Genomic DNA, 27638 nt, shown 5'->3' on the forward strand with positions numbered 1-27638 from the left:
CAGAGTGTTACAAATGTCTATTAGCCAATTTATTTGAGAGTTTTCTCCATGATACATGTAGTTGTGTACAGGGTTGGACGTGGGTCCGTGAGAACTTCCGCACGGTGTGAGCCATGGATGGGGGAGGGGGGTACACAGAACGTTTGGCACTAAAACAAGAATAAATTACTTACATAAGCTAAGCACATGAGAAAGAGAATTACATTCCTTTAACATTCATATACATATCTTCTAAGTGCTCATATCATTGTGGTTAATATTGAAAAATTATTAAATATAATAAGTTAAAAGGCTTAGTTATTGACAGAGTTTTGGTCACTATTTCAAGTTTTCAACCACCTCACCACTGTTGATAACTGTTAGCACTACTGTGTGAGTTCTTGAAGTATCAAAGAAGTCGTCATTAGCATAATATTATTTGTATGGTTTTTAATCATATTAAATGTAAAAAATAGAAATCTAGTCGTACACACAATCCTTTGGTCAACTCTAGCTTTTCACTTGACTTCTAATAAAGAAGATGACATTACAGAATATCCTGTGCTACATAAAACGTCAGAATTCCCATTCTAAAATCTGCCATCGTGCTAATGCAAAGAATGATTGGCCTGTCTAAAACATTAGTGCAAGCAATAATTTGATTTCTGCTCAATAATTGGACTACTGCAGCTCATAAGAATTCACAACTATTGATGCCAAAGCCAGTTTGAAAATCAAAAATATTACAACCAATTTTCCATGTTGCTTGCACCAACACTAAGTTTGTTCTAAAGCATACGATCTACTGCCCACCTCTTTTCTCACCTGAGGTAGTTGCCGGTGCATTCTACTTAAAAAACAAACCCTTTTTATGCCACCTTAAAAAAAACCCCTCTGACTTGACTTCCTAAAAACACTTCAAATTAAATAAAAAATCCCTCAATCTAATATAATCACTGCAAGCCTTGTAATCAACACTGCCATCTTTGTCACTCCCCTGGGAAAACATCATCATGTTCAACTGATGGTTCATTTCATTTCTACGTTTCCTGTCCCTTTCCCATGAGTTGTTTTTAATGTTAGGAGAAAAATTGAATTTTTCAAACGTTTACACCTTCATTGAAGATTTCATTGAAGAATCAAGTGTTGTTTTTGTACATGCATTAGACAAAGGTCTAGCCATATTCATTGCTTTTAGTAATATAATTGTGCATGTCGTTCTGTAGTTCTGTTTTCCTTGACACCTACTAAAATGCTTCAGTCTCTCCTCCCACTAAAACTGTTCATTGAATGTTAGGTTATGTCCTATTTTGCCCACACCCTTTTACATACTGTATGGTATGACATGTTACATGGAAGTCAAGATGGCAATGTTGATCACTGAGTTGAATCTACCAACCTTAACATACACATACAATGTACTACTACATGCAACAAAATCATTATGATATTGCTTCTAAACACACAGGAGAAAAGAAGGGGGTCCCCCAAACAAATGAAAGAAAGGTAAAAAGATGTCAGTAATGAGATTTGGAACCTCCATGGCACACACCGTGGGATGGACCGCCCGAATTTGTAGCTGAGGCACAGCAAGCCTATAGAACATCTCTGAATTATTAATACAATTATTCCATTGCCTCTTCATAATCTTATCATACACATTATCAATAACAAGCTCGTTCATTTCTCCGCGCTGCCACTCTGGGCAGACCTTTCCCATACAAAAGCGTTACCTTCTATATACAGTCTACGGGTGGGTGGAATTATTTGACCCTAGCACAATAACACGTCTGGTTTCTGGTGATGCAATTCGAAATAGAAAAATACTTTGATCTACCGTCTGTATTGGGTAGGCCTGCTATACATATAACATAGGAAAGAATTTATCAGCCATTATTTTTTGGTCCAGTTTACCACATCTAGCTTTGTCACAAGTACTGGTTGCGATTTTCCGAAGAACTTCTGAGAAGTGGTGTTACTTGTATCATTGTATACATACTTTGTGATAATTTTGGACTGGATTCCAATTTTTGTGATTTGAAGTTGAATATTTCCACCAACGGTTGTTAAAACTGCTTGACAGCAAGTTATTAGGGTGCCTCAGTACAAGTTTTCTATTTAACGCTAGTTCGCCTTTGACCATGTGGTAGCCTATATCCGTTGCAATTAAAGATTGGATAGCGTATTCAAGGGTGTCAAGTTTGGTTTTCAAGGATGATTTCAAAGCGCAAAAGTTTACATTACATCTTGAAACCACCACCAACTTGATACGAATGGACTAAAAGAACAGACATAGGTTACCCTGCAGATAAAGGTGAACTAGCATTACCAGCGTAAAGCATACTGCTGTTTGTTTGTCACAGAGACCTCCTCGCTTGGGTCTTCTCTTCCTCTAGATGGTTAACAATAAGATCCAACCCTTCTTCTCTACTATCAGTTTGACTGAAATTCTGAAGTATTTCAAAATTGTGACCTGTAAGAAGACCTCAAGACATCATTGAAGGCTGTGACTGTAATCCTGTTACTTATCAGCTGTCTTATTCTCCTGTCCCTCCTTGAACACAAAAAGGGACCATAAGAGCAAGACTGCCATGTAATTAATCAACTGATGTAGTACAAACAAGTTGTAATTATAACAAATTCAAGTGTATTTTACATCAACTGACCAACTTTTGGTACCAGCAAAATACAGTACTTGTGTACGGTACTTTGTGTAATAGATTGTAATCATATCATAGTTTGCATCTAATCTAGTGCTGTGTAGAGCCAAAATATTAATACTACCAAATTGCCAAATACTACAAAATCCGTATTAAGACAGATTTTTTGCATGTTTTCTACTGCATTTGCTGGTACCAAAAGTTGTTAATTGAGAATGTTGCACCAGGTTTATGGTAAGTAAACCTACCACATGTACAACATGTATGACTGTTGACCTTTTCTGTTTTTGTATGAGAAGAACTTTTTTGTCTGTAAGAAAGGTGTATAAAACTGTAAGAATTGTGAAAATCTCTATCTGAAGCAGAAACTGCAAGACTAGTGTTAGGAGTAAAGATATGGCTAACAGTAACAGCAACAAAAGCAAAGGGAAGGAGGTTGGAAGCTTGTGTAAGCTACAATCTGTGAAAAAAACACAGGCATTGGCAGTTTTAGGCACACAGTCACATTTCATGTGAACTGTCGTCCCAGTAGCGAGACAGACAGTTTTAAAAACTGTGCACCAGATAACTGCATGCCTGTACAACATTGTCCATTGCTGTAAAACCACAGTGCTTCGTCTATGTTTGATTGTTGAGTTGTTGGTAACGTTACAGGACTGAGGGTGACTATGGGGTTTCAGTGAGCTGTCTTTTCTCCTTTTACATCTTCAGTGCATCGGCATAGAAAAGCCTGAAACTTGGCATATAAATATTTCTTTTTCAGCAATCCATAAATTAGAAGTCATAAATTCAAAAGAGTGTTGCTGCAGAAAAATGATAAATGTAACTGATTTCTACCAGGCTTTTGGAATGCATTTCATGTGCAGGGGGTATACAACATTGCTTTTGCTGTAATGGTTTCATTTGTCTGACTTGGTCAAAGTTTTTAGAAGGTCTCAATGACAAGCACAAACCAACTTTGAAAGGAAAGGATATTTATTAACCTTAGAATAAATATTGAGAAATAAGAGAAAAGGCGTGTATACTAGTGTTCAAATTTTCATATGAAATTGATCAATTTTCTTATTGTGTAGGGGTTCTTTGGGAACTCATGATAAGTTAAACATAAAGCAGCAGAACTGTACAAAATATGATAAATATCATAGAGGATAAAAAAAAAGGAGTACTGAAGATGCAAAAGGTGAAACTGGCAGGCCACCGTAGACAGTCTGGTGATGTTAAGTTAACACTAAATAAGGCCGACTGTTTGCTACCACAATATGTCCACTGTACATCACCACAACCATAGGCCAGCTAAAGTTGTGGCTCATCCACAAAATACACAATATACTCTCCTCAAGGACACATATAAATTAGACAAAAGTTTCCAACCCTAGATGCAATTACTGACAGGCAATAAAGACATCATGAAAAGGAAAACAAGACTTAAATACACCTGTTTTAAAAATGGTCCAGGTAAAACCAGGCTATGTCTTAAAATGTGTACCAAAACACCACAACCTACAGAAGGCTTGGATAGTGTAGGGGTTACAATATACGGCTGATAAGGTGTCAAAAATTCTGTTGGTATTTTATATCCCAAGGCAGAGTGCAAAACCCAATCCCTCTGTAGGTTGTGATTGACAGCTGTTTATCAATTTGGTACAAAACAGAGGAGCAAATAGGTTCAAAACAGACTGTGAGAGAAGATTCAAGAAAATATATGCAACTAAATCACTGTACTTTCAGTTTACAAATTACATTTTCAGGTTATATTTTCATACTTTTCATCGATTTTTTCATCATCAATCATTTTTATACATTAAGATTTTTTTACCAGATAGTTTATACAATTTCCATGACGAGAATAGCTAACTGGGTATATAAAATAAAATAAAACATCTTTTTTGAGAAATTGAAATGAAACAGTGCACTCTTATCCAATGATTTAAATTCAAAAACTGTGCTTTTATAGCAAAATAGAGAAAATCTAAAGAAACATCCATGGAGATGCTTATTTTCTCTTTATCAGCAACAATAGGTCATCAAGGTTTAGTATAACAATCAAAACATCGTTTTAAGGACTCAATTCTTCTTATCTCAACTACCCAGAGATAGTTAAGAACTGCAGCAGTTGAGATATCTTCTGTTTAAAGGGCTCAAACAAGTTGCAAAAGGGAGAACCAGGTATTTTCCTGTTGAATCTTCTGTGGAGAGTGTGGTGTGTTGACTGCTGTGAGGTGTGCTGTAGTCTGACTGGTGTCGCCCAGTGGTGGAATCATAGCGTATGTGAGGAGGGACGTCTGTCCCTGACCAGTCAGTCACTACTGCTGGCACTCGGGCTGGGCTGGTGAAGGTGTCTCCGCATCTGCAGGCACAGAAACAAGAAAAAATCATTTTAGAATGACATACACATTTTTATAGTGATGTGTTAAAGTTAATGTAACAGGAGGTCAAGGGACTAGGTAGTCACAGTGTAGGTAGGTAGGTTACAGTTAAAGACACATGTAAATGTAACACATCAGAATACAATTGTATGTATTTAGCAAAAGACGGCATGTTCTCATAGAATGTCATGCTCAAATATTGATGTACTGGAAAAATTCTGTGAATTTTAAAAACAATGGATATAACGCTAGTTCACCTTTATTCGCAAGGTAACCTTTATCCGTTGTATTCAACACCAGGGTGTTTCGGGATATCAAGCCGACGGTCGGTGGTCTCAAACTAGATTTTATTGAAAAAATGCAATTTGAAACCACCGTCTATCAACGTGATATGCCTAAATAACCTGTTTTTAGGTACAACGGATAAAGGTTACCCTACGAATAAAGGTGAACTAGTGTTAAGTTAACTTGCGGTAAAAGATGAACTAGCGTTATATGTCAAAGACAAAAATGGAGCCTGATTTTCATTGAAAGACATGCATTGTTCAAACACAGCATAATCCAGATCTAGGTATGTGACACATTCATTTCTAGATATGTAATACCCTGTCAAATGAATGAATATATAAACTTTCACAACATAACTGACAAAACTCTACAATGGGCACTGAACACTGAATATTTGCAAGTTGCTTAAGACTGTAAAAGGAGTACTCTCCAAGTAGAGGCTCTTGCTTGTTTAGTATGTCTTTCAGGTGATTTTATTGGGCTCTCTATTTTGTCAGGTTTTCTTATTGGCTGGCAGACAAAAGTAAAATCTGAGAAAACAGAAAATGTCTAAAAACACATCTAAAAACAAGCTGGCCAGATGGATCCTAATAGCTTGGACTCATCAGTGAGTCGGAGAGTACAAAAGGAGGTCTTCTTCATGTGACAGCATGCCAGCTTTGAGAAACAAGCATGTCTTGTATATCACTCTTGTTATCTACAAAGCTGTGGGAAAACTCTCTGGTCCAAAACAAGGACAAGGCCTTCCTGTATAAATACTGCATGGATAGGAATAAACGAAGAGTACAGACTAAGACTAAGCTTCTTCCCTAAAAGCCTTCACCAGACTACCTCAGGAGGTATTGTCACATACCAGACTAGTGTGAGTGAGACTATGGGAAACATCTGATAAAGTCGGACACTGGACAGCCCAAATATTTGCTGTCTGAAGTCTGAAGGCTTTTCCACAAGAACAAACTGACCACAATTAAAGAGTCCTACAAATCCGTCTGAACCAACGTCCTTGGAAGGGCTGCAGTGTTTATTGTTGTGTTACATGCCTGCTTTACATGAGAAGTTCATTTAAGTCCACAGGATTAAACATAACGCACACCAATCAGTGTAGCAAGGTGGCTTTTAGTGCTTCTGATCTTAATTTTCTAGAGGAAAATGTTTTCTTTTGCTACATGTATTACCAATTTTCTATCAAGTTGGCTAATTTCCAAGTCCTGTATGGCACAGACTGTAAGGCCTTAGGAGCAAGATATAGATGTGTACAAAATCTCTTTAAATGCTTGTATTCATACAATACACTCTTGCAATATTCTGTTTTGACAACACAAAAAGAACACACATTGTGTGTTTATCTCCAAGGATAATAAAAGAATCAGTCCTGTATAAGTCCAGGTCACTATCACCGGCCACCCCAACTTGATTTGAAATAATCTGAAGAAATTTTGTGTCAAACAACTCAAGCAGTTCCCTTGAGGCCAGCGATTAGCACAAGAAAGCCGATGTACATGTGGTTCACAGCCTTGCCTACGTGTTTACATTTTGTATAAATGTTAGCAGAAAGAACTGCTGCTTAGCACAGAGTTGACTGGCTGGCCATGTGTGACCTTGGCTTGTCCCTGAAACAGGTGTAGAACAAACATGGTGGAATCTCTGCCTCTCCACTGATGCTCAGCAGGTGTTCAACTTCACAAGGTACCAAGGGCCAGTTCACACAAGGAAAATTTCTGGTTGTACAACAATGACATATGCCAAAGTCCTCCGTCTTTGACATAAAAGTCCTCCGTCTTTAATTGACATTTCATTTTTTGCTTTGCGTGAACAAACCTGCAGCGTCAGGCGACAGATATTCTATGGCTCGGTCATAATTCAACCGCAGGCACTACGTACAAGAGTCGGAAGAAATGAACGAATCAACTTTATGTCAATGGAAGACTGCACTTGTCAAATCCATTGTGAATAATTACTGTTGCTCAAGTGTGACAATATAGAAGAAACAATTTAAGCTGTTCAAATGATTTAATGGCCAGACATGCTGGGTTGGTACCTGTACAACAGGTATTCAGAATTGAGATATTTGTTAAGACTGTCAAATTACATGTGTTCAATCATAACATGTACATGAATACTAAAACTTCTGCTGCCAAATGTGGTTAAAGTATGACCATCTTGAGTATGTATATGTAATTGTGCTGTAGGATCGTAGTTGCCAGTTAATCACCCAGTTGCCAGTTACCTAACTACAAAGTACGTAGGAGCATGGTGTGACCAAAATAGAAACAACTACGTCTTGTATTGCCCTTTGCATCATGTAAAGCAACCAGATGCCATATTTGGTTGTGACTGTAAGCTGATATTATGTAACGGAAGGTTTTTGGAGACGTCATAGCCTTCGCTTGATCACATCACTTCATGGGTTACCCAAAATCATATTCTGCCAGGTATACTACTCTACTTATATGTGCAAACTAGATAAAAGTAACAACAATTTCCATATAACAACATCATAGACATGAAATGAATGATTTTAAGTTAACAATGAAGTTGCACATTAGGATGAATGGACTCCATATGGGTTCATTTGAGCTCAATAAAAGTCTTACGTGGTTATCCTCGACATAGTCACATTTTGGAAAACCATATGCCGTAGGAGGAAATTAAATTACTTGACATGTGTACCTAACAAAAGGAGCCAGTTTGTAATTATTTGTAAGCAATGTCTCGGCTTAACAAAACTGCTGGGGACTCACAACAGGCTTATGAATCTATAAGACATTATGATAAAGCAATTATAGCGCTGTAAGCTGACTTATAATGTCTTTCATATGAGACTTTCTGTGCTAGTACAAATGTAGTAGAAGCAACATCTCAACTTTTAGAGAGCCAAAATAATTTGTTTGTCATATGAAGCTGCAAGGTTTAGATCATCTATAAAAAAAGGTAATGACAGCAAGGTTAATTGCATTTATACTTGTCGCACCTCCAGCGAAAAGAAAAACAACAAATTTGAAAATATGAAATGAACAAAACGTAGCAAATTTTCTCATGTCTTCTTTTCTGTAATAGACACTTCTTTTGTTTTCAAGCTTTGTTACAGTAGTATCTCATCTGTTAAATGTGAATGTGGTTCTGAGTGAGGTACTGAAACACAAATACGGACATGATCAATACTGTACCACAATTCCACTGATTTGTACAACAGTCACAAGTGCATCATCTTTGCTGGGACCCAACTCTGAGGTAAGACCTGTTTTGTTCTCAGTTTTTAGCAGGTGTAAGTTTCTGTGAACTTGCCATTCAACAACAGTGGGGGGTAAAGCAAATACAGCTTTGTACGTATAATGATGGCTCATTCCTGTCTGACCACGCTTACACGTCCGCCCTCCCTTCCACCTGCTGCGTACCTTTCATTGTGCTACCTTCCTCCGAAAACCCAGCCATGATTGTCAGTCACTAATGACATTGGGCCTGGTCCTTGCGGTCCGCACATGCAGGTGATGCTAGGGACAGGAAGCATATTGTCCCCTACATGTCCCATTCTTACCAGGCCCTGTCTCCTAACTTCCCCTGCCCACAGTTTAGCAGGGGTGTCCATTGTGTCGGAGGCAGGCGACCTGGCCCTGAGGTGCAGCTACCATCATCTTCATTGTCCCCGACAGGCAGGTGGGAAATTATCAATTTAGGATGTCTCTGATTACCTTCCAGGAGAGGAGCTGACCTGGGTGCTTTGTCCCTCCACACCTGGACTATCACAGCAGGTACGGCGGCCCGGTAGGGGGCCTATTCACCGACAACCACAGGTAAAGATGACGTTGCCCACATACGCTACCCTTTACGCTTCAGGTATTGACTCTTTGTACCTCTACGCTACTCCTTCTTTGTGTGTTTTAGACGGGTATCTACAACAGTGATCACCAATAGGTGTTCATGAACGTAGATCTGGATATAGACAACCTTAATAATATGTTCTTCATAAAGACCAGGTTTTACTGGATGACTTTATTGGTTGTTGCTAAAATTAGATCATAAAAGAATATAGAATGGGTTTCTTTTGTTATGAGTTGAAAACATAAAACTTGTTTCCACTTTAACAATTTTTTTGTTAACATTTTTGTAAACGCATATGTTGTTGATAGTTGTATTATGCAGCACAGTATTTCGATTCTACTGTTGCAGCATTTGGCTCTGTCTTGACACTTTGTTTCCAGGCAGGCCTCAACACTGGTGAGGCTGCACACTTTAATGTCATCATCTTAGACACTTTTAATTGCACAAATATTGTGACCTAAAAAAACCTATGAGGTGATGCATACAGTTTTGAAGTTTGTCAGTTCAGGTGTATCAAAACAGGTGACTTTCAAAAGAGTATCGATAGGATAAACTTTGTGACTCTGCACAACAGAAGAAGATCCAATATAGGCATAAATTATTGTACAAAAATAAAGATGGGGCTTTGAAAGATAAGCATGTAGTGTTGAAAGTGTCAAATTTGACTTGCAGCATTGTGCCTTTCTGACTACAAAATGTGATCTTTAATTTCTTCTTGAAAATAATTGTATCCTAGATCTACTAGCAGTGCCAAATAAAGGAAGAACTCTCACAGCCCAGCCCAACAGGTACTGGTTTTACAGTGATTACCTATTATCCCAGGGTAATGTCTATTAATCTGGGCTGGCACAAAAGAAGGCACGTGCACAGTCAAGTGCTCCTGTGTCTCCATTTTTAAAGGGCACAGCAAAGTGATTTGAGGATAATCATGGCTTGCAGGTGCTAATTACACCCATTGTGCTGGCGGCGCTGGCGGCAGTCACACTTTTCCCCTGCAGGCAAACTGAGGAGGCCTCACCCTTTCCTGCCTAAAATCAACTTAAACCATTTAGCATGTGCATGGAGCAGTAACAAAATACACTGGGTCCTTCCTCTGGGGTCTCTGTCAACAACAGGCCTCTTCTAACATCAAGTCCAATGTTGACGCAGGGGAGTGCAAGTTCAAGACTGATTGACCCAGTTAACTTCCCCTGTAATGTGCCTGATCCCTGCCCAAATCAGCGTGGCAGCGACAAAGGGGGCGACAGGTCTCTCAGCAGGGTCTCATGTCTCACTCCCAGCAGCATTCTATAGCCTGGAAGCGCAGTGTGGGGGCGGCATGGGGCAGCAGGGCGAGGCCCATTTAGACACAGGAAGTATGGAAATTAGCCTGGAAACCTGTATCAGAATAGAAGAGAGAGAATGCCAAGCATGCCAGGAATTCCTGCTGGGGATCTTGTCTGCTGAGTGTGTGAAACAGAGCGTGGTGGACAAGGGGAATTAATGCTCTTGATCTTGTCCCTTGGAAAACTGAGAAGCCTTAATACACAGTTCATAAAGTAACCTGATTATCCTGGAGGCTTGGAAGAATTGTTGGCTTGCATAGAACTTATCCTTAGCATCACCTGCAGGCTAGGAGAACGATCCATGTTTAGCTGAACTTGTCAGCAGAGTTCCTCCCTTTCGATTTGCGCTGGAGGGCCATCCTAAGTCAGCCGTTGGGTCCCACGTGGAGCGGCCACTTGAAGACCCACGTGCCAGTGGGGCCCATTCCTGACATGCCTGTGGTTTTCTGGTAGCTTAGGCCATAGCTATCATATGGACTCACACAAAGGCCTGGAGCTGCTGAGTAAACTGTGCCAGCCCTGGGAGTGAACGGGACTCCCAGCACGTGCACAATGAGCCAAGGACTTGTGTCCAGGCCAAGTCACTTGCAAGTTGTAACAATAAAAAGGCCACATACACAACAGAGGGCTGTCAACGCTTGCCGAAGTATGTGTTTGTGAATCACATGCCTCAGTGCTAGGAAAAACATGTTTTCTACGAAGTTTCTTTTGTGTCCAAGTAGTAAAACTATTCTCTAGACAAAAAAGATTGCACAAAGAATTCTGTCCTACCCACTATCTTCCACACACATTTTACCATATTCTCACATATAGTCATCATCCAGGCAAACAAAATCCACTTGTGCTAAAAATAATGCTACGCCTATGAGTCAGTAAAATAGAACTGCCATGAGCAAGTGCCAGTAATATCTTTCCACATGCCTGTGTTTCAATCAGTTAACTTTTTGAGCTTACACAATTTCCCATGTTGCCAACTCAGCCACAAAACATCTCAAATGGCTCTGAGACAATCGGACCACCAGACATCTACTCCCAAATCAGGATATAATTTGTAAATCTTCGAAGGATTAGGAAAGTACTGAAATCGGTAGCTTTCATTTTCTTTTTATGATCACATGATGTACTGCAACAGGATGTTTCACAAATTGCAGACATGCCTTTTGAAAAGTTGGTCAGTTTGTGGCCATCATATCAAAAATAGAACTGAAGCCTCATCCACTTCCTGATGGATGGTTAAATATGTCTGTCCGTGTCTGAATATCACATGACATGATTCAAGGTCTGTGAAAATAGCAGTGGTCGCGGACCCCCATACGATATCGTTACATCAGCGCTGGTTGCGTGACGCGTCAGCGTGCTACAATAAATTGTGGTGACATCACCAAAAGACAGCTATCATTCCAGCTTCCAGACCCCCACACACTGACACCAAGGGAAGACAAAAATGACAGAAATGATGACAGCATCAGGAGTTTTCCCTGCTGTCTGTAAAGCTGTCAATCAAAGTACAGTGGCAACAATCCCTGTCCTCACACTGCGACTGAGTGAAGCCAGTGCTGCTGTATAATCACTGTAAATCAATTATCCCAGTAGATACTGTATTAGATTTGTCTCTGCAGCCCATAGCAGTGGAAACTGACCTACCTCTAGACAATTCCAATTGACAGAATAATTGAGCCGATTAACTGGGTTTGTCTTGGGAAAATTTGCTCCTCCCAACGATACAAATCTGTCCTCCAGAAATGGAGACACCATCCACAGGGGTGGGGGGCACTACTCAGCTTCTTCCAGGAATATAACCTCACCCGTTAGGAATTCTGATACCACAGATTCCAGGCAGGCGACTGTGTGCGAACAGAGCCACAGACAATGTCCTCAGCTGGACCACAAGCTACACCAGGCCCGCAACTTGGGGAGGGGACGCCATTAATTTTTCAAACAACACGTCCCTTAAAAAACGATGAGGCCATCGGAGAGCGGACGGGGTCGATAAAATGTAGGACTGATCTGGGAGTCTATCAGTAAACTGGGGGGATAACAAACGCGACGGATAATGCAGGGCGACTCCGTCCACTTTGTCCGAGCGCCGTTGAGTAAACTGACCAAGAGGTAAAGAAACTTTCCGACCACAAGATTAAATTACTGAATGGCAAGTGTCTCTGGCTCTATCAGTGTGGTGATCATTATACATGTACACTGGAAGGTAACGGCCATTTTGGTTCACAAAATGCAAAAATGTCTATTTCCTAGTTCTTCCTAAAGGCAATACAACCACCTGTCCTGGAAAAGTTGTCACAGTCATTGTTATTTTACCAGATTGACTGCTTTTGTTAGACAAAGGAGAAAACATACATGTAAATTACATGGCAATTGTTTAGCCCATTTGCTGATTAACCACCATTGATAAGACAAACAAATGGTGTGTGCACACAAAAGCAATATTCAGTTGCCAGCTCATCAGTTTATCCTCAGTTATGTTTGATTTTTTAAATGTTGACTACAGAAAGTCAACTTGCTATGTATACCATCCAGCACAACAACCTTTACCTTTTATTTACTGGATATCATTGCTTGGTCACGAGGAATAAAGATAAGCCATCGGCGGTCAGAACTATAATCCAAGCCTTCTATGTTGGGTACAACACACAAGCAAAAATACCATCAAAAACCACATGCCACAATGGCCTACATCCTTTTTTAATCCTTCGTGTAGGTTTAAAACCACTTTTAAACAATATGTAAATCCAATGACCAGTGACACAAAAAAGGAGCAATGTAATCAATGTATTTTAAAGATCCATCCCGCATCCCGCACCACAGGGGGTCTTACTTCGACTGTCCCTCTCATCCTTCGTGTCCCTACTACACACCTGCCCATCACTGGACACTAGGGGAACACCGGGGCCTCCAAACAAAAAAACACCGGCCAAATGACAGTATCCTCAACCCATCAAATAAATCTGCCCATCAATGGCCTGGAAGAAAACAAAAGTTTGGCTTCCTAATGACATGTTTCCATCAATCCCCTACAAAAGAGTGATGCAGTCCTGTCAGCCTTTCATGTGATTGTGGCCACATCTGACCTATTTATAACCTGAAGCATCCCAAACTGCTTGGGTAGTAAAACAAGGGGAAGCGCACGCTATTAGCCGTAGGTGCTGTTTCCTAGTTTCCTACCACTTTCTTGGGTTGTTAGGCCAGGAAAGCTTACTGTCAATATCTAGCCAAGTTAGACAGCAAGAAAAATCATGAGCAGTTGGCTTTATAATTTAGCTCTTGCATCTTTCACTTGACCACCCGATACACAATGGTTCACAAAGATTTGCTGCAATGGATTTTATATTGCAACAATTCATTGCATTTTTGAAGAATGATCTTTTTAACAAGTTTCTTTTCTGAGAGAGTGATTACTTTTATGCTCTTTCTATCAGTGTATAAAATTGCACACTGCTTGTTTTTTGTAGAAAAAAAAACGAAAGTCAAGAAAGTCAACATTTCCATCTTTTTACCATCTTACTAATTTTTACATTTTTCTGTATCCAAATGATAATGGTTAATATCTATTTCTCCTTCTCCCCCTGTAGATTCAAACAATACTGATTTCACAAGTCATCATAGAAAGAAAATAGCCCTATTAATTAAATGCAATACTTTACAAGATAACATAATCTACCAATCACCAGAGATAATCCCATAAGTCCAGGGTGCTTCATTTTTCTTTGCAGCTAATTCTTTTCACACTTTCCTGTTTTCAAAGCATAATACAGTCACACTTCACACATAGCTGACATCAAGAGAAATGTGAAGATAAACAGACAACAAGGCTGCCAGATTGACTTCCTGTGGTGTAAATAAAACAATTCTTGTTTATGTTTTCATTGCCAGTTCACCATTTAGACTCTTTTTAGAGAGAGAAACTGCTCTAAACTACAGAAGTTTATTTCTGTATAGAAATTTATCCACCAATACTTTTTCATTTACAGTATGATGACAGTATCAATGCCTTATGTTTGTGGGTTCATTTGCAATGTACAGTGTGCAAGATCTGAATAATCTTGATAAATGGAACATTTACATATAGTTTAAAAAACAATACTGTGTGTTTTCAAAGAACTGTACAGTATGGATCTGATGTACATTGTAAGTGCAAGGCAAAAGCATATTGATACACACACATGAAGTGAATACCGTAACAGTGTGCTTAGCCATGTTAGAGCTCTGTAAATGTACCAGCTCATGGCCTTGTTTAAACAAATTACATAAAATGTAATCTCGAGAGGTTATGAAGTCCGCCGCCTTTGCTCCAGAGCAAACTCGCCAATCAAAATGCTCAGGAAAAACAGGAACACGAGATCACGGTGTTGTGACTGTCGGACAAACAAGTAAAGACAAACAGGGAATGTGTGAAGGGATGTCCCTTTCACGAGTGACCTTCACCAGTGATTAGCGCTTACAGGACTAGCTCTAATCCTACTCCTGAGTTCATTTACACATATTAGAGCAGCCTAGGGCTATGATATGATTAAACCTCCACACATTAGTGGAGACAAACATATGTCAACATTGGCCTATTGTTCCAAACAAAAGCAAACGTGCAAAGTGATATCCCTTGCTTTGATGTCGGCAGCCCGACGCAAACAACACTTCCTGTCACGGCGTCACTCCTCAGGGTTGGGCCGCCCTGGCTGCCAGAACTGACCACATTTTAAACACGTGCTTCCGACTCAAACTTCCTACATTATATCCAAGCAAAGGAGTGGCGTTTCGGACATTTTTGCTTCAATTACCCGCCAATCGCCCGACAAGCGACCGTCAACAAAAGAACAGCTATGGTATTGCCAGGCACAATATTTGCCGGTCGGATTCTGTCACCACATTTGTCACAGTATCAGCCAGGTCGAGATAAGGTCTATAGTAATTCTGATTGATTTTGCAAACACTAACTAAGCCAAATCCTTCCTTTGATCCCCAACAATCTATATATATCTTTAGTCTCATTTTTTTCCAGGGTTTGTAATTGAGTTATGGGAATGTTTTGTCTGTCTGTTTTGTCTGATCTTGGTGGGCCGTACAGCACAAATGACCAAACAGGATAAGATCTTACCAACGACACATTTTTCATGCGATTTGTCCATATAATTCCAAGGATTTTATCACTTTGTGAATTTCAAAGAACAAATCAGCCAGAAACCTATGAGCAATTTTTCCCCAAGTATGGTATGTCTGTGTATCTTCAGGTGATTTCCTACCCATAGTGTTGACAGATTATCGTGTGACTTGTGTGCACAAGGGCACAGGGATTATACAAATGCCATTTTCTCCCTAGAAATGCCCACTTGCATGCCAGACAATGGGTCCCTAGCTACAAGGGGAATCGTTCTCAGGCTGCTTAACAGTTCATGCCATGGAGAATCATGCTTCCATTACAAATAGCGAGATAAAAGACAAAAGAAACTAGCAGGATGAATACCACTTCTGAAGAGGGTAAGAGGATGATAAGTTGGAAACACAAATACCAAAATTCTGTCTTTTCAAAGATGAAAAATGCTTGTTTGACTTGTGCAAGGGAAAGAGTTATTTGCTCAAGGATGTATAACACAACAAACCACCTGTTCTTCCTTGGTAAAAATGGTAACAGACTTTGTTATCACAACAAGGGCAAAGTGTTTTTCCCTGAAAAAAACGTAGACTGCTGTCACAAAATGAATAAAATCTTCTGTTTCAAGCCTTTACATGTGTTATCTGTCAAATATTGGTTACTATCATCATAACTGTAGGACAGAATTCCGTAAAAACACCTGCGACAAGAAAATACACTTATGGGATTGACTCCATGCCTGTAGCCATTACCATACGGAACAAGCCTAAAGACTTCCGTCTGGGAAAATCCCTCTCAGACAGACAGGAAGTACTGAGAGGAATGCTGGCTGAGAGGCAATGTCCGCTCCCCAATCGCAGGAATAAGTTACCTGTGTCTAATAAAACATCCCTAACTAACTTGGGCTAACGTCCAGCATATCTATATATCTATAATGCCAATTAGTCCTGTTTTTTAATTGTTCACATTTTTTCATTTTATCACTCAAAAACATTGGCCTTTACAACATTGGCCTACCAAAATATTTCTACCAAGGGACGACAAACTTGTTCTAGATCATCCACCAGATAAACTACCTGCCTCTCAAATATCTTCTTAAAGTCCTTCATGGGAAGGTGAGATTACCGTGGAATCAACTCTCCATCACGCAGGGTCTTAAAGCTTATATCTGATGCCTGAGTAAAGAAACCATGCTGTGAGACTTCCTGGTTCAAAAGCATGAATTGTGGACTGTCACAAACATCCACATCTTATTGGATGAAAAAGCTACAGACAGAAAATATAGAGGAAGGATGGGACGCGATATGTTGCCTGACACTAAAGTCTCAAGTTGGAGGATTGCTTGTTTAGGCTGCAGTTGTAATTCTACTCTACTGTCTCTTGTTCGACTTCCTTCCTGGCCGACTCTTGTGGTTGGCTGCCATGGCAGGGATACAGAGTGCCCAGGAAGTATCTAACCATCTCCATAACAGACCTACATACAACATTTGACTACTTCAGCAAAACAAGAACAATACATGACCTGGATACACTCCTATTGTAGAGTATTAGCCCATCCATTGTGGATTGGAGTCAAAGAAAGTTATACCCTCATGTTCTAGATGTATAATCATATCTTACAGACTGTTATTGACCCTGACAAAAGATAGCCATAGCAGGCTCTCTGGGCCTTTTTTTTCCATTTTTTGGGGGGGCTCATAATACACTTTTGCTGGCCATTTCTTTTTGTACTGGGTTGTTTGTGCCGCCAGCCCGTTCAGGCTACCAAACAGTGAGTGGGACAGAAAAAAATGTAAAGCTGGAGGCAGCCTTGCCTAGTCCTTGCATTCTCCATGTCAAGAGACATAGGATAGCTCCACAATTCTACACTACACTACACCACTCAGGAAGTCCCTGTTGACTATTCCTGCTATTTGTGGAATCACTGCCAATTATGACGTTTCTCCAGTTGCCACAAGTACCTAGCACAAGCTTACACTCGGATGAATCAGTGATATCTTGTTCCAAAAGCTAAGATTATTAAACGATGAGAAAGTGTCGCTAATTAGAACCGCTTTTGATCAAATGCAGCATGTAAAGCTTATTCGCTTTCTGTGTGAAGTATTTGATAGACCAAGTCCACTATACGCATACCAGAGTATGTTTGTATGTCATTGGTGTGCCACTTGCTAGAACATCCATCACACACCAAGCTTTAACAAGTAAAATTTTCCAAAAGTTGTGATCAAAGTTAGTACAATGGAAAAACCATCCATAGCAAATTATTAGTTCAAACGAGAGACTGAATGAAGTGTGTAAAGAAACCACTACACAGTGTAAGTAAGTAGTTAGAAGTTTGTGTTGTTATTGGAGTCCACACTCACAAAAGCTGATGGTCCCACCTCAGCCTCCTCCTCTGCTCTTCTCTCCATCTGGTCCCTGTGTGCCTGTTGTCTCTCCTCAAACTCTCGCTGTCTTCTTGTGGCCTGCTCCATCGCTTCCTTCATCTGCTGTTCCTCTATCTAAAGTTGAAGAGAAAATTCAGTTGTGTATAGTCTCTTTAGAATATTCTATTTGTGATTCCTCACAACACCAAATTCGTGTGTTAAAGTGAATCTTTTTGTATCTCTTTTTCAAATGCGTTCTTTATGACATTTATTATGTGTATCTCTTCCTAGACAAAATGTATGGTATCACAATTGCAAATTATACGTAGTCCTCAATCGTTTTTTGTGATTCCAATTTGTCTCCTTTTCAAAGTGCTTCAATTCATTTCACAATCCCTATTTATCTCTGTACTTGATATATTACAATCAGGCTATCCAAGTATGCTTTCAACATTCTCTGGGAGAATGATACAATGTATTTATGTAGAGATTCCAATGGATTGAGCAACTTTTGTTGCAACTTGAAACTGTGTTTATAAACACACATGGCAAATACAGTCAGTGCAATGCAAATAAAGGCTTGTTCACTGCGAGATCATTTGAGACCAAAAGTGCCATGCAGAACGTGATTCACACTACAAAAATTACAGAAGGATTTGTCAGCTTAATTGTTTTGATAATTTCTTTGGCTAATATCGTACTCATTTCCTTGTGTGGTTTACATTCAGGTTACAGGTATGTACTTGCACTAAAGATGACTAAAAACTTAATAATGATAAGGCAGCACACTTTAGACTAGCTTACAAAACAATACTGTAAATCCATGCAATAATCTCAGTCACCTGTTCAGTTTCTACATTTAGGGACAATCAACAACTCGCCTTCCTGCACCTGTTCTTTGTTGTTTTGTTCTTTAACTTGGTGTTGGCGCGAGACAAAAGACTTGCCCCTCCACAATGCGCTCATTAGACGCACCTTGAACAGTTAGACACCCTGCAGCATTGCCCTACATGCTGGCTTTCCCGCTGTCAACGGTGACAGCACACAAATGCGTTATCATCCCGTAAATAATGCCGCATTGTTTGCTTTTGTTTGCGTTTCTTTGGTCACATTTTTCCGACGAGATTGTCCCACAATAGCTAACGTGGTATGCAAGTTTGATTATTACATCTTATACAAGACAGAATTTTTCAAAAAGGTAGGAAGATTTACTAGCCCTTATATTTGGCTTCAAGCAGTTGCAGACATGTTTTGTATTGCATCACATCCAGGTCAAAATTAAGACATCTCTACTGTTGACTAGACACCACAGAAGAAAAAAAAGAGTTACCGGTACCTCAGTTTTTCTACATCATCAAGTGCTTTAGTGTTCCAGTCCATGGCTATGTCAACAAAATCTGAGGAAGTTATGGACATTGAACCCAACAAGATTCTCATTTACCCTTTCACTTTCCATATATGGATATAGTTCAAGGTACATTCACCTTGATTGCAATCACTTGTATATGAAAAATGAGACTGAAATCACAGCAAAGCGACTGCCAGGGAATCAAATCTAAGATGTTATCTGCACTGTCTGACAGGAAAGTTGCCTAGATGAGAAAGGATTTAACAGATAATGATGAGGGATTAGCTTTTTTTTGGACCCAATTACAAATTTCTCCCTCTTGTAATCACCATGTAGAACTACATGTCGGGCTATTAATTAGGAGACCCTGACATCTTTGCAGTCATGCTTGGCAGGACAGCCCTGTCTGTTTCCCTGCCTGGATGTGGGGTACCCATAAAAGCTACAGGATTACCATAAAATTCATACCCTTCAAGACCTAATTGTGTTGATAGTGTTCAATGAAATTCGCTTATTTCACTTTATTTGATGAAGGGACTCATTCACGGAAGGACGACTCTTCCTGGACTTGTAATCTGCTCAGAATCCATCTGTTTAAACATCATACTGATGATACACTGTTGACTTAACAAAGTGTGACTCAAGACTGATCTCGTTAGTTACGGCACAGGGGACATTTTGTACAAAGCTTTAGCAAAAAGCAGACCACACAAGGTTTCCTTTTCATGACCCTTTCATATTCGGCACAGGTTCCTTCAGCGCAGCTGTTTTCAGACAAAGCTGACAAGCGTGAGTCACGAAGCCTTTCTGCCGAACTTGTACACAGAGTATAATGTAGAAATAATGGGCATACGTTTCACTTAAGGCTATTGTAATCACATTATGTCTCTAGAACACAGGTTAAGGCACAGGCAAAATGATTAATTGTTCCAGTTTGTAATCTCTGGTTTCTTTCCTTTTATACGAAAGTCCTGGTACATTGTCAATATGTAGCTTACAATGAAATGTTGCAGAAGTATGCCTGTTGTCTAGCATTACAGTTGCTTTTTCGTACATAATAGTTTTTCAGTATGAAGATATAAGGATACAAGAAAAAGCACAAATCAAGGCATTAATAATGAGTTTTAAATAGAATGGTTTTCAAAGGATGATGGCTTTCCATATTTCTGTTAGCAGCATAGCTTCTCGTATTTTTCATTGAAACCTACAGCTTTGTACAAGGTAGTTCTAGGAAGACTGTCTATCCATTTCCAGCTATAAAGTCAATTTGTTGCTATTACTTTTTTGAAAGTGATGTAATTCTATGTGTAATTAGGCTAAAGATACATCACGTGTGAGGACGTTTACTGTGGAAATCAAGAGTATGAAACATCAGCATGATAACAATCGCCTTTCCACCCGTATATGAACTGAAACAGAAATTATTTGAAAGCGTGTGTGGTAAGACTTTTCTTCCACATGGTCAGGTTACTTTTGTTACATTTTTAACAGAACTAGTGCTAATGAATAGGAGAAACAGTCACAATTTGTCTCCCTCAGACCACTCTCTCCACACTGTAATTTAGGGATTAGTAGACGAGACTAGCTTCTATAGGGGAACACTGCTTCTATAGCCAACTGTCTACATTGAAGACCTTTTATCATTAAGAGGAAAATGTGTGCGCTCAACAAAAAACATTTGCCTCTGTGACCCTTTCCTGACCACTACTAGTAATAGCACAGAATACAAATTGAATTGTTTAGTCTCTGGGACGACTAATTTGCCCATTGTACGGTACAAGCCATGAGGTTGGCACACACCTGCATAATACAGGTAAATGTCCCTCGCACCAGGTGGGTTTTACACCCTTCCCTCTCATCCATTTACGTTGTTATAACTCAAGTACACCGATGTTACAAATGTTAAATTAACTGGACAATTTGCTATCTTTTATCCCAACTTTACGTACTGCAAATAATCTTTCAAGTTGTGGATACCGGTAGTCATAAAATAGCTATTCGAATTACAACAACTGCGTGTTTATTCACGAGAAAGCTTGTACATAATCTGCATGTTTTCCTTCAGAAGTAATCTTTATAATAATTCTTGTAATAATAATATGATTGTCATTTTATGGATTGAATATACAAGACCCAAAAATGAAATATGAATATTTTTCAAGTCAGGGTATGAAACCTGCTCTGTAACAGATCTGCTTTTAACTGTTACTAACGAAAGATAATGGGAGCTACCTAAAACATCTGACTGTTTTCAAAACCATATCCAATGAGTAACTACTATTTGACGTATCTTATTATCTGGATCCCTACCCTTCATCAATGTGAAATCTGAATATTTCAAAATACACTGTATATACTGACCTTTGCTTTCTCCTCGTCAAACTCTATAGAGCCGATGCCGTCTAACCTCTGTAGGTCGATCCAGCCCTTCCACCGCACACAGACACCATTCAAGATGAACCGCGCTTGTAAGTGGACCTGCCCAGATAAAAATGCAACATTGTCAAAATGACTTCATTACCACATCATACACAACAATGTCCAATGAGAATTGAAGACTTTTTGGGGTCTAGGGTCTCAAAGATGTGAAAAAATACAATCATTTGAAAATATTCGAAAAGCACACTCAAATAAAATGAAAATCAAAATGAAACCAATAAAAATTGTAAAGTGAAATAGGTTTAAAGCTAGAATGATATAGTCTTTCAACATATTTAGAAATACTTAGAAACAAACATAATACAGACAAAAGTACAAACAATGCTGAAATAGAAAATGGGCAAAAACAAGGCCAGATATCAGTTGTATTTTGAATAACAAATTCCATGGGTCAGGCTAAAGATTAAAGTCTAAAGCTGCCGCCTGTGATATCTATATTTGATGAATTACATACAAATACTTAGACTGGTTTTGATGGATCATAGTGGTCTTGTTTAGATTGTTCAATCAAGGACAAGGGTCAAGAGCAGGGACTTAATGTAGTCCCCGATAAAGGCTTGGGAACAATTGTAGGTCCTTGTAAACAAGACCAGTTCTCATTCTAGTGTTCTCACTCTAGCCTGTGTTTCCTCACTCTAGGTCTAGAAAGTAGACAGCAAGCTGACCATCAGATGTTATATTATTTTTATAGAAATATTGTTGGTCACTATGTACCAAAACTTTAATATACGGTTGACACCTAAAGTCAAATTTGTAAAAGTATGGGTTTCCAGAATATTCACATAATTGTTAGGATTTCCACATTGGAAGAAATCAGCCAGGTGCTTCAGAAACTAATACCTGTTTTATGGGGTAAATTTGCAAGCACTATGCTACAGAAAAACTGTCATCAAAAGCAAGATTACGGACTGGCATTTTTTAAGCAAAAAGAACAGGAGACGAGTCATCATTTCATGTAGGCAATAAATCGAGGGTCATTCGACAGCATTATTTACAAGTTAAACCATATGCATTCTGTGCTTTATGCCATATTGTTGACCTCCAGTAAGACGCAGATATCTATTCTTCCTGTCATTTCTGGCCCACGGAAAACAATTAAGGCTCGTGGCTGACAGAACGTCAGTTTGGTATGTGATCACGTAAACATCAACAATGTCAAGGACAATCTAGTTAGCAAGATAATTGAGGTAAATCGTCGTTACATTTTCAATGTGTGTTCAGTATTGTGCTAATTCTTGCATGTTGTTATGACATATATGAGAATTCACTACCTATAGCTTGGCTGTATACCATAGATAAGCTTCTTATGAACTACTTAGATTGTTGTTTTGTTCAAATCTAATATTTTGTCTGGTCAGTAGGGCTAGCACTTTGTAATAGCCTCTGGCTAGTCTGGCTGCCTGGCTGTACATGTCATTCACAGCCAAACCTATAGATAGGATGAAATAGAGCCAATGTCTGAAATGTAGGTTAAGGTGTGGACGTCAAGTGGGTAACATGTCACACGAGTAACCTATGAACAGTCGAATATGTGTCAGCAATAAATGACTAGAAGGCCAGTGACCTTTCTCGTAAACAACCTACCTGTTCTCCAAAAAGTTTACAGCGGTCGTTTTTCTACATCTTCTCAGAACTATCTACGTGCAGAACCAAAGGAAGAACCAAGCGTACAGTGTGGTCCATTTAGCGACAGGGTATAGGAGACGACTGTCCGGGGACCACACAGGTTCAATCCCACGAACTTCCTGCGCCCCACGGTGGATCAAATAACCTGACAATGGACTCATCTGAGCAGAAGATCATCAGCCAGATGTGACATACTTTCTACGTGATACAAGTATCCCAAGTATGCCCCGTTTGTTGGGTTGGGTCCTTGGTGTCTGCTAGAAATGCCTCTGGCACAAGTGTGGCCCCTGCGACCGCACAAACCTACACAGCCACCTCGGGGGCAGCTCACCTAGTCAGGTGTACCTGTACCTGGATGATTGATGCCTACTTCAGAACCCAACACCTTTACCTGACACACTACCTGCTGGATCAGGTGCAAAATGGAAACACTGTGACTTATTTTCCATGTCAGTCTTGAATTGTAAACACGGCACGGGCCGCAGTGACGTGATCGCTTTCCCTGCACTGCAAAAAGACACTAACTTTACGGCTGTCAGGTTTTGCCATTGTGAAAATAAGCATTGGCAAGTCACAGCTATGCCCAGGTCCATACATTGTGAGTTTCCACCGGCACTTTTGGCAGGATGGGAGAAAGAGGGACACTTATGACCAGTGCCAAGATTTCTTCAGATCGAATTGGCCAGGAGTCAGAGGTGTCTGTTTGTTCCTTGGAGGGACATGTATTTTTTCTCTTATCCTAATTTATTTAGCCCTGTGTGCCTAGATAACGTCACAAACTAGATGATAGCGCTTGCTTGAGGCATATGAGGCTCCATTTTGCCATACACAAACTGAATCATTTTAATTCTCTTGTAAAGATAAAACGCAAGAGTGGCCCCGTACTATAAAACCACCCAATAAATTCGGCTAACGTAAACTACTAGAGCTCAGTCTTCTGTTCACTGTGGTGGAGTTCACATCGGGGAAGGCTGGTTGAGACGGCTGACCAACACAAGTTTATTTTCAATTCAATTTTGATATTAGGATACTACATTAGGTTTTAAAGTATGATTATACATAAAGCTTTACCTAACCCAGAATATAAAGTAATGAAAATGCTGGCTTGTCTTGCTCTGGTACTGTGAGACATAACTGACAGTTACATGTACAGTCTACATAGCCCCTGTTGGTACACTTGCAAACAGACACCACATTATTAGCCATATTTCTAGACACATAAATATCAGAGCTAATTCAGTTATAAGGAAGATTTTCAAGTTGCAATCATGTGTAGATACAAAAAGACATTTTGATACAAAGTTGGCAGAGCAGACTTGAAAGTTTCAATTTGAACACAAGGTTGGTTTCCCAAAATTTGAAAGTTGCTGTTATTAGGACCTCGATTATGTAACTTTGTTACAACTATCTTGATAATTCTGCAGGGTTTGATAGTGTTTCCTTGAAAACCAGTAGAGAAAAATATTTGAATTTTTGACCAGTATTTTATGCTAATCTGTCCCTGCCTTTGTTTCCAGTGTGTAGACAGTCTGAGATTTTTATTAGTTTATGTATTTATAGGGGTCAATTCACCCCTCTAGCTGCTGGGATGGTCACAGTAGGGAGTACTTCCTTAGTGCTGTGCCCAGGGCACTCCTGTTTGGTCTTTAACGCTTTAACAAGAATCAAACAGTTTAAAAGGGCAAAGTCAATTACATATGCAGCTGTCATCCATAAAATCATGTTTATGGTTTATATCTACATCGGTACCCTCTGAATGTCAAATACATGCACATTAAAGACACCAAAAACAACATTATAAATGTCAATAAACAGGTATCTATTTGTTATGTATAGCAGATACTACATAAAAAAGGCCAGTGCCTTCATGGTAGATTTACATGTTTCTTAAAAGGCAATTTTACTAGAAATGGAAATTGATGATAGCTACTTTGTTTCCATATCTGAAATGTTGTAGAGATCATTAAGGGGAAAAGTGTTTGATTTTGCAGATGACAGAGCCTACTAGCTAATGCCTACATATAGTAGAGTGTACAATGCTTTGTGAACTAGCATTGTCAGCTTTAACATTCGAATCACCTGTCCTGTATTCCTTCCCTCACATTTGTCCATAGATGGTAATGATGCCTATAAAACATTATCTGTATTTTCTTGATAATACAGACGCCCACATTGTTGTGTTGAAACATTTGCTACACAATGCCATTAGGTTTTCCTCTCATCAAAGATGCAAATGTCCACATAAATTGGTTCCCCCTCAAGCTATCCAATTTGGCTTTATCCTTAAAGTTAATTTGAGGTTCCTATTTACTGAGGAAATACAGTGAACCAGGTGATACTTGTGCCACCCACAAAACAAAAGGAATTATCTCTGACTGATGATGTAAAATTAGGTGATTCAGTCAGGTCCTTTTCTAACATACAAAAGGATTATGTGCTCTCATTTTACAAATGTGCCTGACTACTAACGTTAACCTTATTAAATCTTTTACCCCCAACCCCTACCGATCCATGAATATTTCAGAAAAGACAGAACATTTCCAATTTTAACTGCTGGCCCGAAATCGTGAAATATCGGCCCTTGGTTCTTTTATTTTTCAATTTTCGCCAGCCTCGTGAAAAGTTGAGTCGGTGTCGCTAAAAAATTCATACGGCGGGTACATTCCGTACGTTAATGGATGGGACCTGCGGCAGGTTGTAGGCTCTCTAGTGAGTTGTAAAAGCTATCGGGCCCGCGACTGTCCAATGTCGGGGTTTTTCTTTCCGCTGACTCTAATTATGATGGAGATAACGTTGGCTTGTTTGGGAATTACGGGTGGAATTGAGGATGTCTGTCCGACACAGACGGCGTGTGGAGGAAGATACAATTGTGCAGCGCACCGTACGAGAATTACAGGCAAGTTAAGCGGTGAAAACGCCCTGTTAAGGCGGCGTGCAACACACGTGGGTCGCGCGCCCTCTTTTGAATACGTGGACAGTTTCTATGGGTGTCACCAATGGCATTTAAACATGACTCACTCGACCGTACCCACTTGACTCAACGATCTAAACCTACGGACAACCATGTTGTTCACGTTGTCAAAATCAAGAGTTCAAACCTATGACAATATTGGAAATGGGCCCATAACAACAGTAAGACGCAATGATGTGTGTTGAATCACTGAGCGACCGTCACCTTTCGAGACGACAGTGATTCAAGGTTTTGAGGAAGTGTAAATAAGTCCTCGGATTTCTGTAGCGTCCATAAATGTGGGTAAGAGATATTACCAAGCTTAGGGTTTCTGATGTGTAAAGCGTTTAAAGACTGTAACCTGGGGAAAATCCGACAACATCCCCGTAAGATCCGGCGACCACAACCGCGGCCTTGCACCGATCCACTTTACACTACTAGGAAAACACCGTAGTTGAGTACTATAACCTTCAAATGTATCGTCAGTAAGGAAGTCAGGTGTCTTACCTTTCCAGGTTCCTTTTCAAAATCTACATACTCTTTGGAGGGCGCCTTGTCTGCGCTGGGTGAGAATTGGAGGGCTAAGTTGGTCCCCGTTGCCACGAATGCCTAGGAGGGACAAGGAAATGAGAGGAAGTTGACCGTAGTGTGTTTACAACCAAATTCGCTAATAAACTACAGAGATTCTACGTCTACGTAACTGTCCATGTGTATGTTTACGTTCTAGTATACGTTATGGAGGTAGATCGGACGTTATCTCGTGAAAAACGGCGGTTAAAACGTGCACATGGCCCGTTGTCGGGGACGAGGTCTGATCACCGGAAGTGGTGGCAGGCGAGGTTCGGTCATGATTACACTCGGCCAGGCAGACGGGATGGCCCGGGATGGCCTACTTACTATCTCGGCGTGTCCCTCTCGCAGGTCCGCCTGAAATCGCACCACCCGCTCCTCATGGCTGCGGTCCCTGAACCCTGTGTACTTTATCTGGAAGATCGAGCCAGAAAACAAGCGTCAGAACCTTGTATCAACTTTGTTCGAAGTTACTACGTAGTTGCAACAAGCGCGAACGTTTCACTTCCTAGTTTGCGTGGACTTGAAGTAACTTGCTACGGGGGGACCCCGCGCCACTCTACGGGCGATATTTACCTCGCACTCTCGTCCCAGCTTCCGAAAAAACTCGTCGTTCTCAAATTTTGCCTTCTGATCAGGCACAACTCGTGGCATAATGTAGGGCATCGCCAAAATTGCTTCCTCTCGGCGACCTATGCCGCTTACAAATGGCACCACAGTGCTGGAAAGTTGCCCATTCATTCTGTCGCACAATGATGAAATAAACAAAGCGGATCCTGTGTAACACCCTTCAAGCCCGAGCAG

General features: G+C 40.0%; 1 protein-coding gene across 2 annotated transcripts; it reads right to left on the reverse strand.

The window, feature by feature from the left end:
* On the reverse strand, positions 1 to 27629 carry LOC118416998 (core-binding factor subunit beta-like). Of its 2 annotated transcripts, none has more exons than XM_035822315.1 (6): positions 27411 to 27627; positions 27162 to 27248; positions 26772 to 26873; positions 21611 to 21727; positions 17899 to 18036; positions 1 to 4986 (listed from the first exon to the last, which is right to left on the reverse strand). In XM_035822315.1, exons 1-6 carry the CDS (start codon positions 27573 to 27575, stop codon positions 4936 to 4938), a joined length of 660 nt encoding a protein of 219 aa, XP_035678208.1. In that variant the 5' UTR covers positions 27576 to 27627; the 3' UTR covers positions 1 to 4935. The 2 variants fall into 2 exon arrangements, with proteins under 2 accessions (XP_035678208.1, XP_035678209.1); XM_035822316.1 differs by having other exon boundaries at positions 4799 to 4986; positions 17917 to 18036; positions 27411 to 27629.
* Positions 27630 to 27638: the final 9 nt, after the last annotated feature.

Source organism: Branchiostoma floridae, chromosome 6 (genome assembly GCF_000003815.2).
Source record: "Branchiostoma floridae strain S238N-H82 chromosome 6, Bfl_VNyyK, whole genome shotgun sequence".
Classification (NCBI taxonomy): Eukaryota; Metazoa; Chordata; class Leptocardii; order Amphioxiformes; family Branchiostomatidae; genus Branchiostoma; species Branchiostoma floridae.